This window comes from Asparagus officinalis, chromosome 1, assembly GCF_001876935.1.
Source record: "Asparagus officinalis chromosome 1, Aspof.V1, whole genome shotgun sequence".
Taxonomy (NCBI): domain Eukaryota; kingdom Viridiplantae; phylum Streptophyta; class Magnoliopsida; order Asparagales; family Asparagaceae; genus Asparagus; species Asparagus officinalis.
The window spans coordinates 127291721-127311895 of NC_033794.1; the positions used below are offsets into that span (position 1 = coordinate 127291721).

General features: G+C 35.2%; 2 protein-coding genes and 1 pseudogene across 2 annotated transcripts in view; all 3 read right to left on the bottom strand.

Annotated features, from left to right (window-relative positions):
• LOC109841467 lies at window positions 1448-6641 on the bottom strand (annotated as a pseudogene).
• LOC109838304 (AT-hook motif nuclear-localized protein 10-like) lies at window positions 7738-14336 on the bottom strand. Its single transcript, XM_020406783.1, is given in 7 exon segments — window positions 7738-8203; window positions 8205-8293; window positions 9790-9854; window positions 9857-9944; window positions 10798-10929; window positions 12400-12452; window positions 13126-14336. Coding segments are annotated over 7 exon segments (1026 nt in total). The 5' UTR covers window positions 13595-14336; the 3' UTR covers window positions 7738-8073.
• The window catches only part of LOC109838381 (vacuolar protein sorting-associated protein 26A-like), a 13378-nt gene continuing 9805 nt past the window's right edge, over window positions 16603-20175 (bottom strand). Inside the window, exons 9-12 of the mRNA XM_020406851.1 lie at window positions 20103-20147; window positions 19610-19665; window positions 19329-19504; window positions 16603-17021 (exon numbers count right to left, since the gene is read on the bottom strand). Coding sequence (XP_020262440.1) covers window positions 16840-17021; window positions 19329-19504; window positions 19610-19665; window positions 20103-20147 — 459 coding nt within the window. The 3' untranslated portion in view covers window positions 16603-16839. The remainder of the gene's footprint in view (window positions 17022-19328; window positions 19505-19609; window positions 19666-20102; window positions 20148-20175) is intronic.

Below are 20175 nucleotides of genomic sequence, written 5' to 3' on the forward strand. Positions count from 1 at the left end.
AGTGGGTGGGAGTTTGGGTGTGGGTTTTGGTGAAGATAGCGGAGGAAGGGCTTCGCGCGGTGCATGAGAGCGTGGGCTGGGAACGAAGGCGATTTTGGCGCGAGTTGTTACGACGGAAAGGGAAGGGGGGTTTATTTTGCAGGTGTACCCCTGATCATAAATTAACTACATTCATTGCTTGATTTTTTTTTTTAAATAAAAAATATTTTTAAGTCGATCCCTTTTAACTCCGAACTAAAAACCAATACTAGCTTCAAATTATCAGGTGGATTAAACTCGACAAATCAGATTTTGTATTCAATGCACTACGTGAGAATATTTTAAGAGGAATTAAAATTGAACTGGGGTTAATCATAATTAGGCAAATAACCACGTCCGAATTTAACCAGGTTTTGTTCAACCCGACGCTAGTCTGGGCTATTTCCGGATTAGTCCTTGATATGCCAAAGACCCTTATAAGAAAAGCCAGTTTTTTTTTTTTATTTGTGCATCAGTTCTTTTAAAAATACAAAAAAAAATATCCTTACACTTTAAAAAAAATCAAAAGAAACGCATTTAGGGGCTGTTTGGTTGGTTTCTTTTGCCCCTGATTCCCTGCCAAAACATCTTTTTTAGGGGCTGTTTGGAAAGATGTTTTTTAGGGGGAAAGGGCTGGAAAGCCTGCCAAAACCCTGCCAAAAGTGTTTGGCAGGCTTTCCCCCTATCCAAATCGCAAACAAACAGCCCATTAGGAGAGTTTTGACAAGAAAGCTGTCAAAACTGACAACAAGCCGTCAGTTTTGATAGGAAATCAGGGGAAGCAAAACAAACAGTCCCTTACACTTGCTTGCTGCAACAGATAGTTAATTAAGAAAAGGCAGAGTTTTGGTCATGTAGGGCACAATTTTGGTAATCCGAAAATGCCCTTGGAGTTTCTGAATGCTTGAGACTTATTATTAGGGGCAAAATATTAAAATTCTATTAACGCGACTACGTTGCTCTTTCCGCCCGAATTCCGAAAAGAAATAGAGCTGGAGTTCATGCCTGTATCCATCCAAATCACAACGAGACAGATGAACGCGAACATCATTATCAATTTTGACACAAACTTTTTTCTGTATACATTTTATATTTGCTTCGATATTAAGGTGTTGATAACATTTTTCTATTGACAAGTAAATACTATGAAACGCACGCATCGCTTAGGGGCCGTTTGGTTCATGCGAAGGCATTGGGCTTTGGGCAGAAAGCCTGCCAAAGTGTTAGTTTTGGCAAGGTTTCTGTCCAAAACTAACACTTTGGCAAAACCCTGCCAAAAGAGGCGTTTTGAGCAGAAACCCTGCCAAAACTAATACTTTGGCAGGCTTTCTACCCAAAGCCCAATGCCTTCCCATGAACCAAACGGCCCCTTATAATCAATCACAGCTGAAGTAACTAAAGAAGAAGCATTCCATATGTAACAGGTCTATAGCAACAGAAGGCCCGTAAATATTTCTGCAGAATTGCCGGCAAAAACAACTACAATATCTGAGAATTCAAGGATAGACACAGAATTTTTCTTACACGAAATCACAACAAGCTACAATTTCATAAGAATGGCATCATGAAAAAACAATTCTCCCTTAAAAGCCAAGGACAGGTTATTCCTATCATCAGAGACAAAAACTCTAACGTGAAGCAAAGATGACAACAAAGAACTCCAGGAAAGGGCCGGGGAAAATGGAAAAAAAAAACTGAAAAATTCGAGTTATTTAAAAAGGAGGGAGGATTCTTCGATGGGCTTGGGAGTCTCTCTCTTCACATACATCTTCTCCAAATCGTTCTTCCAGCAACCGCCACCTCCACGCTTGTCACGGGGCCCCAGTTTCTCAACTGTGAAGCTCCATCCTTCTTTTTGTCCGTCTCCTGCTGTATTTATGGCATTTCACCTCTCCTGCTACCTGGAGGAAAATAAAAGGAAGGCAAAGGTTTTCTTTAGCCAGTTCAAAGTTGACGAAGTTGAATGCTATGTTTAAAAGATAAGGCCTTTTGCACAAAATTAGCCTTGGTTCAGTACTATATCTATTTCAGACATGACGATACAAAATGCTTGATATGGTGAATATAGATGTAAATGCAACTCCTGACCAAAGGGTCGTGGAATTGTATGGGCTGTACATTACTAGAAGGGCTATGCCTATTGTAAGAAGAGAGATGGGTAATACTTGAAGACAAGACAGACACAAAAAGTCTATATATACCCTACACATTTTCCTAATGTCGCTTTTCACATGAGATTAGTAACATCTTTACTTAAACGAGGTTTTATGCACGTGTAACGCACGTGGTTAAACACCATGATTAAGTATTTTTGGTTTACTTCCTTACTAAAATTTGATCATCGGGTCCACTTTGATGGTTTTTGCTCACCTATGTCTCTAAACTTCAGAAATTATGATTATTTATTTTATTTGTTGTTTGTTTAAATAAGCTACACGTAATTTAAATTTTCATGTTGATAATTGAATTGATAGGGGATAAATGTAATGCGAAGCCAATTTGAATAATGATGTTATTTGGACCGACATGAAACCAAGCTTGACCTGAGAAAGTATAGTGTTGGAAAAACAAAAAACACTTGAAAAAAATAATGTTATAAAAGGAAAATGAATAATTAAAGTTAATTAGACAAGATGAATGGTTAAAGGTGGGCTAAAACGACACAAAAGAGAATATGTACTTTGTTCCTAATTCTTGAAAGACTTTAAAAAAAATTATAAGCTAAAGATTAATGCTAAATTTAGTATACGTTTATATAATGAATGCATCCACTAAGCATATAAAAGTACTAAAAATAGTTCATGAAAATCTCTTCTAAAGATTCCCAATTTACTCAAAAAATTTAACCATTCCAAAAAATATTTAAAAAATGTGTCTTTCATTCCTTCTGTTTCATTTTTTGTTGAGCCGACATCAATCATTCTCCACCTTTATTTTTTTCAATAAAAGTAGACTACTTTTAGATGCTGAAAAGGGACAGTAAACTTGAAATTGTAAGTTAAATTAATATATCTTAATGAAAGAATATAAAACAACTACTCTTTTCTTTGCTAAGTTTAGAATTTTTAATTATTTTTTTGTGAATTTGAATTTTTTAGGGAGTTTTCTGCAAAATTTAAAACTTTGATAGTGTTTTTGAAACTTTTAAATTTTAAGTTGAGTTCTTGTAATTTCCATGTTTTATGTGTTGGTGGTAAGTTTTCGAAAGTCAGGATATTTCTTGCAACTCCGAAATTTTGAAAGTATTTTTTTTCAATTATTAAAATTTTGGATTGTTTTTTGTAAATTTAAATTTTCAACAGCCTATTGATAATTTTCAGATTTGATATGTACTGGTTATAAGTTTTGAAATTTTAGAGATTTCTGCGATTTTTAACTTTTGAGAGAGTTTTTTGCGATTTTCACAACTTTGAGGTTATTTTTTTAAAATTTTAAATTTTTATGTGCCTAATGGTAACCCTTTGAATTCATCTTTGTTGTTTACAAGTGTTGATATTTCAAAATTTTAGCGTTTTTTTTATTATTTGAACTTTTGAGGATGTTTTTATAATTTTTGAGGCTGCTATTTTATATTTAGGTTAGAAAAGTTCAAATTCTTTGGAGGTTGCTATTAATTTTCAAATTTCATATTTGTTGTTTTAAGTTTTGAGATGTCAGGATGTTTTGTGTAATTTTAAACTTTTGAGGGTATTATGTGCAATTTTCAAAAAAAATTGTTTATTATAATACTTCTAATTATAACATATTAGTTTTTTTATTTTAACGAACTAATACCGTGGAGCTATTTCAAGTATTTTATTAATCTTTTTTTTAATTGTTGACCTGTAGTTAGTTCATATGGAATTAGGATAGGGTATAATTATGAATAGGATAGATTAAGATTTAAATAAAGTATTCAAAATAGTTAAGGGTAATACTGACTATGGAAAGCTTTTTCCGAACTCGTACTTTTAAAGGGAGTATGATTTACAACTTGTAACTTGCCATTTGCATTTAACTACTAGAAAGTAGTGAAAACTAACTAGATCGTGATGTATGCTTGTGAAAATTACCTAGATCCTGATGTATGTGACCCTTCAACTCACAACTATTGAAGGCCATTTTCTCTCAAAAAAAAAAAAACTATTGAAGGCCATCATGACTCACCACCTCTTTGCATCTTAATGTGTGCCTAATGAGTTCGGCTGCTTACAAACTTCAAATATTATAAAAGTATATTTATGTCTAATCTCACTTATATTACTTTTCTAACCTAAATATATGTCACATGTAGAATTCTTGAGAATAAGATGTGCTATAAACTACACAATTGTGCGAGTAAGGTTAAGAGTATGGATGATTTCTTAGAAGCAAAGAATGCTCAGATATTAGGTAAGAAGCCAAGTTTGCACCATATGTTGGTTCAATCGCCTAAATCAATCTATGGTGGATTAAAAAATAATGCATGAAACTATTAACTTTGAAAATCCCATTTTCTTCCAACTATACTGCATCAAAAAATGAGAAAAAAGAAAAAAAAAAAACTGGGGTTTAATGCTTTAAATCAAAACTTATACTCTAGCAAGCCAATCAGCTTAGCAATTTTTAAATGTATTAAACTGCTACTTAAGAAGAATCAATATCTTGAAGGTAGAAAAATTAGATTTGAGTTAAAATCTGACCTTGCTTTCTTTTAGACACAAGTGTCTACAGAGAATGCAATTCTTCTTTTAACAGGTATGATCAAGAAAATAAGGGGGTACAATGCAGATATATGTACACAAACAAAGTAGTCGAAGTAGATCATAGAAACATTAACATAATTTTCAATGAGAAGATTAAGGATCCAGCTGATGAAAAATCAACAACATTTACTTGTCTGTATGGAAAAATATCACTGTTGAATTTCATGTTAATCTTTTCAATATACAAAATTGCCTTTTGCTTAGTGTTTGTACTTGTCGCATGCTACTCTTAATGAGATTTCACTTTTCTCATGAAACAAGAAATTATTTGAAAGCTAAATAGATCTTCATATTTATAAGTAAGCCCAAGTGACTATAGCTTTTTGTTCTTCATGAATCCAAGTAGTTTATGAATTTCAGTATAAATTGGCACCTCCCTAGGTGGCAGAGGAACACAGAGGAACACACAAGTCTGTCATCATAGCTGCTAGTGATAAGGAAATCGTTATAGACGTGAATGCATACCATCATTTTAAAAAAATCGTGAAAGCTTAAAATAAGTATCTCTAGCTTTGTCGGCTAAACTTCAAGTTAAATTAGGAACCAAGAATAAAACACCACAATAACAAAAGCCTTTATCAAGTCCAGGTCGGCTTACAAGAGTCCTTCACCATTTTGATCTGCTAAGGCCACCCAATACAAATACCATAGTGTTGCAATTTCAGCTATGCCCAGGATGTACATATTAATGAATTCAGAATAGTTGGACGGTGAGTGTGCATAAACAAGCTGACATTTACACGTGCTGTGATGAGGATAAAGAAAACCACACTAAGTGCGAAACTTACTTTTTTCTTGTTGAAATTCAAGCACAGAACAAACTCTTCATATAGCCTCTGGTCTTCCTTCATTGAGATCTCATAAAGAACCTCATCAGGGTCTCTTGTGGTGCCATCCCACCCCTCAGGCATGACCTTGAAGTCAGGTTTATATGCGAGAGATGCAACATGGAACTCCCCGTCATGGGAATGGAAGAATCTGCAACAGGAAATGGAGAAGCATTTACAGACAATGCTTTTACACAAGTAACAATTAAATTGCCAAAATTAACCTGGAAACCACTAGATTTTGTGTGCAAATTTGTGTTTCATGAATGCCTGTGGCTGGGTCATCACTGGACTTATAGGTCGGTTTTTTCTTCCCCCTCTTTCTCTCATTATTTACGGGACCTGAGATACTTCACAATACCCATTATTTATTTCCCAGCCAGTTCATTGATTAGAAAAATATTGGACTTGAATGATAAAGAAATTCACCTTGATTCTCAATAGTCATTCAAAAGTTCCTGTTGGCTAAAAAGGTCATCATCACCATCTTCATCCATATATCAAATGGATGTAGAGCTTTTCCTTTATAACTCATATTTCTTTGTTACAGATTGTTGCTTCATTAGGTTGTTTCTACCCAAATCATTTTACAATTCATTTCTATTTGGTGCTACGATTACTATTTTATGGGCAGGCAGCATGTTAAAATGTGAATAAACAATCATATATCATACTAATATTAAAAGAAAAAACAGCAAAGATCTCTGCACATACTCCGAAAAATTATTAAGCAAGATCTCGACCGAATCATCCAGCGGCTTCCCAGCCCTCTCCTCCTCCTCCTCCTCCTCCTCCTCCATCTCCTTCAACCAAAGAATGGCATGCACCCCTCTGCCTCATAACCCTATAATCCTTCGCCAGTTTTCTCGACTGTGTTCACCTCCGGGTCCTCCTTATACAAGCTATACATCTCCTCCTCCTCCGGATCCTTCAAGCACTCCCCTCTCGCCCCCGGCTCCCTCGCTTGCTTCATCAGATTATAAGCCTCCATCATCCTCTCACCCCACCCTCCCACCCACAAACTTCCTCCTCTCCCTGTCATCTTTATCCACCATTTTGACTCTTCGTCCATCGAGATGGCGATCTCTCAAGCGGATGACGGCGGAGGGATCTTGGGGGTGATCGCCGGCGGCGGCGGTCCAAGGTTTGTCTTGCGCAGGCGTCGTTATTGTTGTCGCCGGAGGTTCAGAAGAAGCTGATGGGGGAGGAAACCCTAGGTTGGTTGACTCGGCGGCGATGGAGGAGGGATCGGAGACTTGCGAGCATTGTAATTTTTCTTTTTTTTTTTTAATTAGGGTTTTCGTTTGATTTCAAAATGGGGGCTTGATTTTAGAATCGATGAGGAATAGAGTGACAAAATTGGGTTGAGCTTCTGTTATGCGTGCAGGGTTTTCGCTGGTTTAGGGTTTATGCCGCCCTTTCTTCTTTGTTAGGGATTGTTTGGACTTGAACGGGGTTAAGGGAAGTTAAAAGGGAAATGAGAGAAGTGAAGGGAAGGGCTCACCCTAATTTGGGCTAATAAATTTCATACTATTAAGGGGTGAACCAAAGAAACCAGGGTGAATAACTTTTACCTCCTAAATGTTCCCAAACAAGTTGAATGGTTCTCCTAACTTCCTTTCCCCCTTATTCCCATCAATCCAAACAAGCCCTTAGATAAAAAAAAACAGCACTTTGTTAGCTTATAGTTTCCGTAACTTTGCAATTATATACCCTGATTTGTTTCTTGCAGCGTTTATATGTTCTAAAGTTGTATTAAATTTGCATAGTAGTATCTTCTATTAAGGAAATTTGAAAGCTTTCCCTCGAGTGACACTCATATGCTATTTGATTTTCAATTTCATATGAGAACATGTGGGCGAAAATTTTCATACTTGAGGAGTACAGAGTAGTAACGAAACAAAAATTTTCATACTTGCAGAGTACAGAGTAGTAACGAAACAACTCAGCGTATAAAAATGCTGCGAAAAATAAGTGAGGAAATATAAGTGCAAAGCGGCACTGCTACATTAGGAACTTGGTAAAATATCACGCCTGAATAAAACAACTAGTGAGATAAAGACTGTTAAGATTAAACTACCCCACGCAATACATTTCAAAGTGCAATACTACAGGAGGCCTATGTGCAATTATCCCTGTGCCCTTGCCATACCATAATACAGTGCGAATCAACACCATGCAATAATAATACAACAAAATCCCACCAAAAGATTCGACATCAGGCTTTTTCACAAACATTAAACAACAGATGATTAATGACTAAGACGAGGTACATCATACGTAGTCCTTCACAAATACATCTAAACCACAACCATGACGCTAAGAAAACCCTAGGATACGGACACAAGCTAATAATTGAACAACAACATCAACAGCTAAAAACTCACAAACATCATCAGCGCCTAAGCCTACATCAGATCAGATAACATAATAAGAACAAAACAACCAAGTTCTTGAAGAAGCTACAACGTTACAACGAGAAGCAAGGGGGGTGGGTTTCCATTTCATTTCCATGGCATGCTACTCATCCCCTGCTGGACGCTGTTATTGCACGTGGTGCCCGTGCTCTGGTTCATCGGGCTGCCAGGGCCGCCGCCGGAGGACTCGCTCAGAGTGCCTCGTGATGGTGGGCCTGGCGAGCTTTCCCGGGACGGAGGAAGGCTCAAGGGGAATGGTGTACTTTCGTTCTTTCTTTCCTTCAGCAAGAAAACTGCCCACCACGACCTGCAGTGAAAGATCTTGTACTTTTTCATTTCTTCAGAAGGAACACAGAGAGACAAATAAAATTTCATGATATGTTAAATCCAGATCTTGTACTTTTTTTTGGCGGTGCCCCCAGACTTTAATTGGTCCCCTTCTTCAGTCTGGTCAATATGATTCCACAAGATCTATTTTCGTTCAAGTAAAGGATTCTAGCCAATCGAAAGGATTTACCAATCAATCTAGAGATTATTTCGATTCCATTAGAAATGAGGATTCAGGACAATTTGAGTGCAAGTGCTTTGGAGCCTTCATATATTAAAGGGTAAATTGCACACAACCCCATCATTTATATCTCTCATAGCACTTAACACCTCTCAACTAATTTATTAGCACTAGGGCTAAGTGCGGGCATCAAGTGCAACTAGAGGAAGGGAACTTTATGGAATTTACCATATACTAAATATCTAATATATGTTAATTATATTTTTTTGGCCCTACTGTGAGGGCAAACAACCCCTACAACAAATATATGTTAATTATCAATTATTAAATAAAATATCAAATATTAATTAACAGTATTAAACATATTGTTAATACATTATGGTAAGTTTATACAATATAATATACTATCATATGCTACGTTATATTGCAAGATAAAAAACATATAGGGAAAACGGTTCCTAAGGTGTCACCTTAGATTTAATCCAAGGTGGCACCTTTTGATACATGGATTAAACTAGTAATCCATTCCAATGGATGATCCGCTCTATTCATTGTGATCTAAATGTCTCAAAACATCTACAAAACAAAAATCATGATGTTTTAATACTTTTGAAACATTTTTTATTGCCTCTTTAGTTGTATGGTCATAAAACCGATAAGTTTACAATCGCTTAATGCATGAGTAACTATAATCCAATATGCCTAACTTTTTGTTTATATATCATCGAAAACATATAGATCAAAATGAATGGAGCGGAGGAAATAACTTAACTGCATATAATATAGTTTTGAAAGTGCCACCTTAGATATAACAATTTCTTATAATAGAATATAACACATTATGTTATAGTATAATCCGTCAATATAATATACCATATTAAGCAAGTTTGATACGGTAATTTAGGCTTAATTGATACATAAATATCATATTTTAAAAAGATGCTACGCCATCAATTTTCCCACTCCCACTCTGATTGTTCCATTCCTAATTTGAAAGTGGCTCACTAGCCCAATTTACCCCCACTCAACCTGTTCCAATAAGTTAAAATTGTCCACCAAGACAACAGTCCCACTTGTCAGCAAAAAAACAGCACATGCCTTTGTTTAAAATATATCAGACTCTTTGTCCATATAAACGTAAGTAATGCATACATTACAAAACAAATTAAGCAGATTTTGGTGAACTGATAAGGCACTGCTAAACCCAAGTTCTCAATAATTTTAGTTTACAATAATTGTACATGGAAAAAAATCAAGTATTAACTAAGAAATCCGTACTGAAAACTGAAACTGACCTGGACAGGTGATGCAGCTGTCAGAAGTCCTGCCACTCCGCCACCTAAGACACGACCATCAGGACTGAAACACTAAGCCCACCAGTTCTACTACGCTGGCCACCACTCTCTGAAAGCAGAAAGGAGCCTGAGAGCGACAAGATTTCAAACCGTCCCTGTATTTGAAACATAAAAGAAACCTTTAGCGAGATGTTACCTTGTTTTACAATCACAGAAGGTAAAAGTAGTTGAAGAAGCAGGCACCTCTACTCACCATTATTCTAGTTTTATATGAAGGACAGTACATTAAAGTTGAGCTATATGTCAAAGGCCCATTCTTACCAATGCAACTCTCCTACCATGAATTTCCCCCGCTTAAATTGTTGTAAACTTCAAACATTTACATTAATTTTTTTTACTGAACCTGAACGTCCAAGCGGTGTTAACAACTAGCACTAAATTACAGTCTTAACCTTCTTCCTAAATTTTTATGTAAGCCACGAAATGTACAACATGAAGGGCAATTATGTGACATTTCTGTTAAATCTAATATACCTGTGCTCTGCCTAATCAAATAAAAATTTCAGGCCTTTACGGGCAAGGCATACAGTAGCCAAACCCAAAATAGGTCAGGTCCTAGAAAGTAAGGGCACAAGCTCTTGAAACCACAGGTCTTCATCCTTCTCATACTTTTCCAAAAAAAATATAATAAATAAGAATGACAAAATGGAGAAAGTACAAATTTAACTTGCAGGAGACACATACACAAAAGAAGACTGTAATTTCTGCTGTAACCAACCTCCAAAAAAAAGCACACATACACAAAAGAAGAAGGAAAAACCAACCTCCAACAAAAAGAAAAAAGAAAAAAAGAGAAAAGGAAAAAATAATTAATTAAAAAAAGAAAGGTCTCTTATCAAGTACTGTTCAAAGAAAAATGATATAAACCTTAATCAGCATAGGCGAACGAGAGGAGACAAATCATAGAAGGAATCTACACTACCACCAAACATAAGGGGCGGAGCTAACCTCATAAGTTACAGTTCCACCAGAAGTTGCTGCCTGACGAAGAGTCACATTAGATATTGAACCGTTTGCTGAAAGAACGCAGACTGCACGGGTGTCGTTCTGAGAAAAAGACATGATCTTTGACGATACATCCTACAAAATGGAAGTCTATAGTTAAGCAACTAAATGCCTTAATTCACTATTAAATTTCAAGATGCCGTGAAGTCAAAGAGACCTCTAGTGATGCTTCCTCTACATACCAAATAATATATGCAATAGGGAAATTTCAATAAAAATTATTTTTAACTATTAACACAAACAAGGCAAAATTCACATTCTACACCCAACTTCTCTCAAATTGGCTAATATCAGTGATGTTCGTAGACTTTTAAGGCCTGAATTTTGCGACAATAACAAGTTTAGAGATGAGAATGAATGAAGGATTCCTGGGCTGTAAAAAGGTTAAATAATCATATGAACAGACAATTGAAAAAAATTGAAATAAGAAGAGTTGAATTGCTGCTGTAACCATATTCTAAACACATTCATAATGTAAAGATAAATTATGTGAAATAGAATTTATTTAAGTAAAACTATTGCCATAAGTTTCTCTTGTAATTACACTGACACTGTGTATTTCAGCTGATTACATTCCTCCTTACATAATAATAATAATTAATGACATCTCAGAGCAACTTGACAATATTATTGTTGGTAGAAACATTTCAACAAAAATGAAATGTCTCGATCATCTGAAGCCGATTATTTAAGAAGTTATGTATAACCAGTCTAAGAACCAATAAAAATAAATACTAAGATATTCCTGCCATGCTAAGAAACAAAAACAGTAACATTGTTAAACTTCATTCAAAAGCTAAGATTGACATTTTAAATAGAAAACAAATTTACCATCGGATGAAAAGGCAATCATCACATTTTTATGATAAAGAACCTCCACAGTGTTTTACCCATCAAGAAGGAATTTCTTTCCAAATTCCAATTACTCACATTTCACATTCTACATTTACATAAATGAAAGCTCTTTTAAGTCAATTATATGCTAAACATATAATGGATATAGAGAAGAAAGCCGTCCTCGACTAGAATTAGAGGGAACAAAGGCGAACTTACTTGGTGACAGTAAAGTGACTGTTTCACTTTACACCTTCGTTATTAAAGGAAAAGGTTGCAACTTGTATCAAAGTCAGTATCTATAAAACTAATTTAGAAGTACAAATATCAAGCAATATTGATCCTGTCAGACAAAAAGGAAATTCTAATAAAGGAGTGAAAAACATCCAGTACAAATTACAGAATACCAAGATTGCGTCACCTATCCTCATACAATAACTAACTAGACTATCAACCATATTTTTCTGCAAGTAGAGAATTTAAATCAAATGAATCATTACAAAACAACTTTCCAGAAATGCAAAAATCACTCTCAATACTACTGATTACATTAAGTGTCTAATTTAATGAAGAAACATGAGCAATAGATACCAAATATAAGATCTAAAGCATCAACTGTAGCCACACACCAGAAATATTGTTTTAAACGCATTATTGTTGGTAGAGAAATACCAACAGCCATTAGTAGCATGCAGTAGAGGAAACCAATACCTCTCCAGCCTTAACGGTGATAATATGAGGGATAAATCCTGTCCCTGCAGACCCTGCAAATGATCCAACAGATAAGAAATTTAAACCGTAACTAAAAATGTACAAGCATAAGAAACAAAGACATCAAATAATATCTCAAACCAAAGATTCAATTTGACAATTATAGTCAGCAAACATAAAATAGATCCAACAAGAACAAGTAATTGTATTAAAACAGATAAAAACATTTAGCAAAGAATTGTACACTGAATAATACTTATTTCAGATCTATCATATTTACTTGGGAATTTTTTTGTTAAAATATCTGACCCGCCAAATGATGCACCACCATATTCATGTATGTCTGCCGACCCCAAACATTTGGGATAAAGGCTTGGTTGTTGTTGTTGTTGTTGTTGTATATTCATGTATGTCTTTCTACACTATACTTACCAAATTCATCAATTACAAATTATCTAAAATAACTATTACCCCGAATTTATAATCTAGTTACCACCATAATAACAAGACCAGAGGGTACAAAGTAGTTCCATGACACTACAGGTCCTGCATGTCAGATTTACCAAAACAATCATAGTATAATATAAGAAAAAGATAGGCTACATCACTCAAGCCCCCATATTTACTGTCAGAGCTAAATCAAGGCATTCCAAATCTGTGATTCATATAAAATTCCATTACATGACAAACCAAACACAGCAACAAAAGGGCAAGTATAGAGATTACCCAGAGCATCCATCTGCACCTTCCTCCCCGAACCCGGAGGCCGGCCCTTCTTCTTCATGCCATCAGGCCCGCTACCCGGCGGGCCCGACGAAGGGGGCGAAACAGGGGACAATGCGAGGGCCATGGAACCATCAGGCCCATACTTTCTAGGCCTCCCTCTCTTCTTCCTAATGGGCTCGCCCATATTCATGTTAAGCCCGTGAGGAGACGGGATTGCCGGAGACGGCCCATTACTGCCTCCGGTGGGCCCACCATCAGCTCCTCCTCCTCCTTCTTGATATGAATGTGTTTGAGGAGGGGGAGGGGGAGGAGAGCTAGTCGGTATGGGTTTGTAGACGGCGGTGCCGTCAGGGGTGAATGTTAGCCGCATGTTTTGCATTGACGGCGGAGATTGGACGGTGGGTTTCTGCACCCCAAGGGTAAAGGGCTCTCTACTGGCCATAACTCCGGTATCAGATCTCACTTCCATTGCTCAAAGGAGCAAACTTTGCATGCAGCAGTAGCTCAAATCCAAGAATTGGAGGGAAAAGTAGGGATTTTTCGAGGAATGATAAACTTGAAAACCCTAGAAATGAACTTGGCTGCCAAAACAAAGACAACTGAAGCAAACCAGAACTGGAATTGCACTTAAAAGGGAATTTTTGGAGTTTTCTTCACAGTAGAACACTTAGCACTCACTCAAACTCTTTAAAAAAACTAAAATTGAGCTTAAATCAACAAAACCCTAAACCCTAGACTCCAAAATCCATCCTTTTTACCATAAACTACAACAACAAGAACTCACAATTTACAGTACTCGTACAAAATAACCAACAGGAAAATAACTAAAACCCTAGCTCTAAACAAGTTTAAGAAGTCCCTAAAATTAGAACACCCAACTGCAAGTTCTCCCCAGAATTCCTCATTTTTTTGAATTTCAGTGGAAATTCAAGAAATTGGCGGTAATTTTGGAGAAATAGACAGAAAGTTGTAAAATAAAGGGAGGAAAAAAAATGAAAATTTGATGATTTTTTTTAAAGAAGAAGAAAAGGGAATAAAACTCTAGTAACCCTACTCCGATGATTTCAGACAATGGGGAGAAATTTGGGGGAAATCGATGTAATAAATAACTATTTATTTTTCTCTCTCTTTTGATTTTTTGTCTCTTTTTTAAATTTCCAAGAATCCTCGAGAGAAGAGAGGGGCTTTATTAAAAATTAGGAAAAAGGCCGGTAAAGCAGGCAATTTGTGCTTGGGTGCCAAATAGTAGAAAAAATAAAGGTAAATACTTTTTATTTTCTAAACACCCCCTAATCTTTTTGTAATTATGCACCGGTCTACTCTCAAGAGTAGGAAACAATAATTGATGTACCTTGATCTATTTTTTTCTTTTTGCTCCTTACTTTTTCTAGGAATATGATTGTTCTTTGGTTTGTATTGTGCTTTATGCAGGGATGCCATTCGTTATATTTAGTATTCTTTCTTTTTGGGTCCAGATTTTTAAACTAACTTTTTTTTCCGTTCATATCTAGTGTATACGCGTGTGCGAAAAAACATTTTTAGGATTGCTTGTTTATGTCATGTAAGTTTCCACTATTATCATGAAAACCATATTTATCTTGAAAACCATCGTTATGACAAGTATTTTTTCCTAATGCTAGAAATTCTACACTGCGTTATCTCATTCATAGAAAATGAAATAAACGGTACGTAATCGAATAATTAGACTCTCACTAAAAATGCTGATTATGCTAGTAATTTTAGTTCCTGACTCTGAAAATTTGAAACACGCAATTGTTGACGTCGTCGTTCTATCGTTTTTACTTTCTGATTGCCAAACACACTATTAGTTAAAAAGGGTAAATTCTGAAATTCTTCAAGAGGGTTTCCAACGAAATCCCTCTGGACTTTTTCCACAAACCAGAGATGTGTCCAAAAAATCCTAAACTTTCAAGGTTTCCTATGGCCTCATTAACCATGTCATTAGTATAGCCAACCTTTTTTTTTAACTTGTGTAGAAAGTTAGTATTTGTTTATCCCTTGACAAAGAGAGAGTTGATGGGAAATTTTAAAAAGTTTAGAGAGGCAACCTGGAACACCGAACACCCAAAGTTCAAGCGGTTTTGTGAGATACCCCTCCCAAAGTTTAGGGAACTTGGTGAATTCACACCTAACAAAATTCTTGATAACTTATGACTAATATAATAATTAAAAAAAACCACAATTGCTTTTATACTCTTTTGGCATTATGTTATACTAATGACAACAGGCTTATCCGTTATATAAACAAACACCCGTCAATTACTTGCCAATGCCTTCATCGCAAATTAATTGTAAAGTAAGTGTTAACGGATAAGTACGAAAATCAATTTTACGAAACTTGAACAGCACTTTTCCGTTGAGAGAGGGGGATCTTTTTAATGAGGGAGGAAAAAGACAAGGACTAATGGACATGAACCCACACTTTTATCTCTTTTTTTCTTTTCTTTTTTTTAAAAAAAAACCCAATAAGGGTGAAAATGTAATAAGAGAAATGTGAGCACCTATGAGTTTTAGGTACTGGGGGGGGATTTTTTTTTTTAAAATTTTAAATTTTTTGTTTGGCAGAGTCTTATTAAAAAGCGAGGAAAGGACAAGTGCCCCTGCCCATGTGACTTCATCTCATTACAATTGACCCTCAATTACTCCACCATACTATTTCAAATGACAACAAAAGCAAAAGCTAACCAAGATTCTCATGAAACCATGATCACTCTTTACTATCGCTCTGTCTCTTTTGTGAGGGGGGCATTTAACTTTTAGATTTTTTTCTTCTTGTTTTCCTTTCAAAAAAAAAAAAAAAAGTTATTTGCAATTCGTGCTGGCTTCAACTTTTCAAGCCTCACCAGTGCACGCACCTGTATACAACAACCGAGCGCTTTTTATTTTCCGTGATCCTTCTGCGGTTTAAATTGGTTAGGAATACTATTTTACAATGCGAAACAAGTTTGTAAGGCATCGGCTTAGATTATAATCTGAGGATACGCTTTCAAAATTACATTATACGCAATCAGTTTACTTGATCTGCACCGTTTATATTAATCCATATACGCTTTAGGGTATACTAACAAAAAAAAATTAGACATGTTAGATTATAGTTACTCATACATCACGTAATTATAAAATTAATGGTTTTGAAAGACTTTGGTTTTCAGATACTTGTAAAGAGTGGGAAAATTGTGAGAAGGGTTGTAGTACTTGGTAGAGAAAATTGCTTCAACCCCCTCATAATGAAGAGCGCCTGAGCTGTCCCCCATTTTGACTTTTTGGCTGTGAAAACAAGCTCATGATACGCGTACAAGAATAGTACAATTCTTATGGTGCACTCATTAAATGGTAGTCAAGTACCGGTACAGAAAAGATTTTTGAGGAAACATATGCGCAGATATTGGTTCACATCGGAATGATATCCACGCATCATTCCGATCATTGTCGTACTTTGATAGCGACCGTGTTCGCTGAAACCATCACCAACCAAAATAGCATTACATAGAGCCGTATCCATTACAAGGGGAGGTGTATCTAATAGTGAGGCGCAAAATGAGAAACAACTTGGTTTTTGGTGGAAAAAACTATACATTCATTCCTAACTTTAGAGTACAAGGGAAACAAAACAAGCTTGGTTCCTCTAACCGAGCCACCTCTATGTTATTCCAAACTATCGTTTTATGCTTTACCATGGTAAGGGAATTAACCTCATTCGGTTTCCAGGAGGAGCCTATACATCGTGATTTCTTGCTGCTTGAAGTATCGGCGATCTTCCTCATCGACGAGGACAAGGTTCAGGTAGTACTTCACGCTGAATTTGTTGTTGATGTTACGATAAGTTGGAGTTAGTTCATATGGGCTCAAAAACAATCTAATCGGGATTGATTCGCCTGCAATAAGAAGAGAAAATAACGAAAATAACGGGAAGTACAAAGTCTTTGTAAAGGGAATTTAACTAAGCACACAGTGTATCTAAGCAGAGAAATTTGTTAGTGAAAACGTTAAAAGAAACATTAACAATAATAACGAGAATTACAAACGTTTTGTAAAGGGAATTTAACTAAGCACACAATGTATCTAAGCAGAGAAAGTTGTTAGTGAAAACGTTAAAAGAAACATTACTTACATCAGCATGATTTTAATCGAGAAAATATAACTTGAATAACATAATCTGATAGGGGTCAAAATAATCCATATGGAATAATTCAAAACAACTATTTCTGATGCTGCAATTACAGAATATCCACTTTCCATGTTAATCCATCTAAAGTTAATCTCGTCAGAATTAGCAATTAATGAAGAGCACAAGAATTTGATTAAAAGTTCCACGTAATATAACAAATATCTGCTAAATCTACTTATTAACAATCAAAATCCTGTCAGCATTGTCATTTTACTAACTTCAAAATATACATCCATTCGATAAGTTCTACATTTCTTATGCTCTTCTTCAGCTTCAGACTTTATTTTTTTATTATTTTTTAATTTTTATAGTCCTCTTTAACTCTTTGCACTACGTAACATGAGGGTAAATTTTAATTAGGAAATACTTTTTTAATCTCTTTGCAACTCTCCATGTTGTAAAAAAATCTATCCTGAAGGCCTGATCTGTACTGTTTATCTCAGGGATATACTAATCATTGTTAATATCTCAACCATATAAGATATGCATATCACAATTTGATAAGATTTTCAGGGATATCTTCTGTATGCGTCATTGGGTAATGGGTCAATGTATCTTATGGTACAAATAGCATATCTTACAACGACCTCTATAATAATATTCATATGCAACATTTAAAAATAAATAACTTTACTTATAAATAAATTTCAAAAGAATTTGGAAAAAATGTTATGTTTAATTGTTTATTTACAGAATGTACGAAATTAGCGTAGTGCCGTAACAAAAGAGAAAATATGCTCCCAATTAACCTATTTAACTGACAGAAAAATACAACTTGCCAGTGCAATGTCCAATTTTCTTTCTCCATTCACTGTTAGAAGCATCACTAATTTCCAACTGTTAGAAGCATGACCAATCAGACATTAAGTTTTTTGATGAATTATAAAATACACACTCATCAGTTGGTAAATTTTATACTTCTTACTGAATTTGTTATGAAAGGGTCATATCAGATCTGATCAACTTATGTTTTTAGTACAGGTTCTAAATCCAAACCCTACAAATGTTCCAATGATCTGTTGAGTTCTCAGGTAAAAAGGGCTAAAAGAAATTAATTGAAGGATTATGACAATTGTAGATTCTTCCAGGTAATATAACAAATATCTATTGACGGTATATACTGCCCAATGATTCTTCTTTTTAACCCATATCTATTGAAAGTATATACTGCCCAATGATTCTTCTTTTTTTAATTGGAAATATATAATTTACACTTTTTGTCAAGTTGTACATTGTTTATTCAACGTAAGACTTTTTTAGGAATTTGATATCCCTACTCATGACTACAACCCCAAATATGGCACATGATTGAGTTTTGGGTCAAGCCCAAACTTGATCAGTCAGGCTGGGAGCTTGGTTTAAGCCCAGGTCTAACACAGGTCGAGCTCATCGCTGGCCAGGGCCTGCTTCAGGCTTTCCACCAGCACCATTTATGGAGTACATAGATGATGTCACTCCAAATAGTTTCATCACATATTATGTACCGGTCTATATATTCAACATAAAGTGGGATATCCTTTCCAGAAGTCAGATTACATCATTACATTGTATATTTGTAAGCAATATCTTGGTTTTCTCCAGTAATTTTCTGAACAAGTAAAACAACATTTCCCCCCCAACAATGACAGATGACATTGACTGCAGTTTGAAGTATTAGTTTTGAGGATAGTTACATAAGTTCAATGATAGTAGTATAATAATGTATAATACTGCAACCTATCACACTGGTAATATATAACACATCATTGTGTAGAATCTTAAACCACCAATAGCCAGAAGCTATTACAAAAAAACAAGTGACTGTCTAATGAACTAAAACTTGTGATAAAGTCATTAAAAAAACATACAATCTCTTTGTGCTTCTATCAACTCATATTTGCTTGGACACATGTTAAAACTGACATTTTCTACAATTCTCTTTATCTCATACCAGCTCTTGCAATATAAAACAATAAGGCAGAGTTGTCTTGTTGAGGGAGAAAAGAACAATAAGAGACTGTAGTACAGGGCATACCTCTGACAGGAGCACCATCCATCAACTCAAACTTTGCAAGAGTTTCGGTCTCGACATATGTATTAGGACCTGACCCAGTAGATTCTCGACGCCTAATTTCGAGTTCCATATTTTTAATCTTAATTCTTACTAGAAGAAAGTATATCTTGCCAATAATAATATCCTTTAGATGATACCTGAATGATATAAGCTCCATCAGAAAGGGAAGCATATATGACAAACATCATAATAGGTCAGAAGAAACAAAAGTAGATAAGCAGGGTATGTAAAACAGGAATTACTTGCTTTTGTTGTACTCAAACTCAATATGCAAGCAATCTTCAATTCCAACTTCCATCTGCAAGAAACAAACCAACTTAATCAGGATTGAATAAACTAATGAAGCCAAATGTTGAACACATGTGCTAGCAGTAGTATATGCATGATATATAATAAATCAGCTAGCCTTGTCTTCGGATTTGAGAAATCCTTCTAAGAATTAGTAATAAACTTTTTCCAATTAAACCTTTTTCTTCAGATCTACAATGTCTCCTAATTAAGATAAACGGTAAACTTTAAAATAAAGATAGTCCTTCACTGAAAATTAGATAGATTAAAATAAATGTAGATACATTACATCATTATACAATCACAAGCATAGATTTAATTAGATACTAAAATATTTATAGTTACTTGTTGGCTTTACTGTTTGCTCATGATATGATCCTTTACATTTATTTCCCTGGTACATATATAACATACTAAAGCATCTGAAAATCTAAAACAATCACTAACCTTGATGCTATTGTTGATAGTTGGTACTGGAGTATAGTTGCGGACCTGATGAAATAACATCAGAAGAAATTAA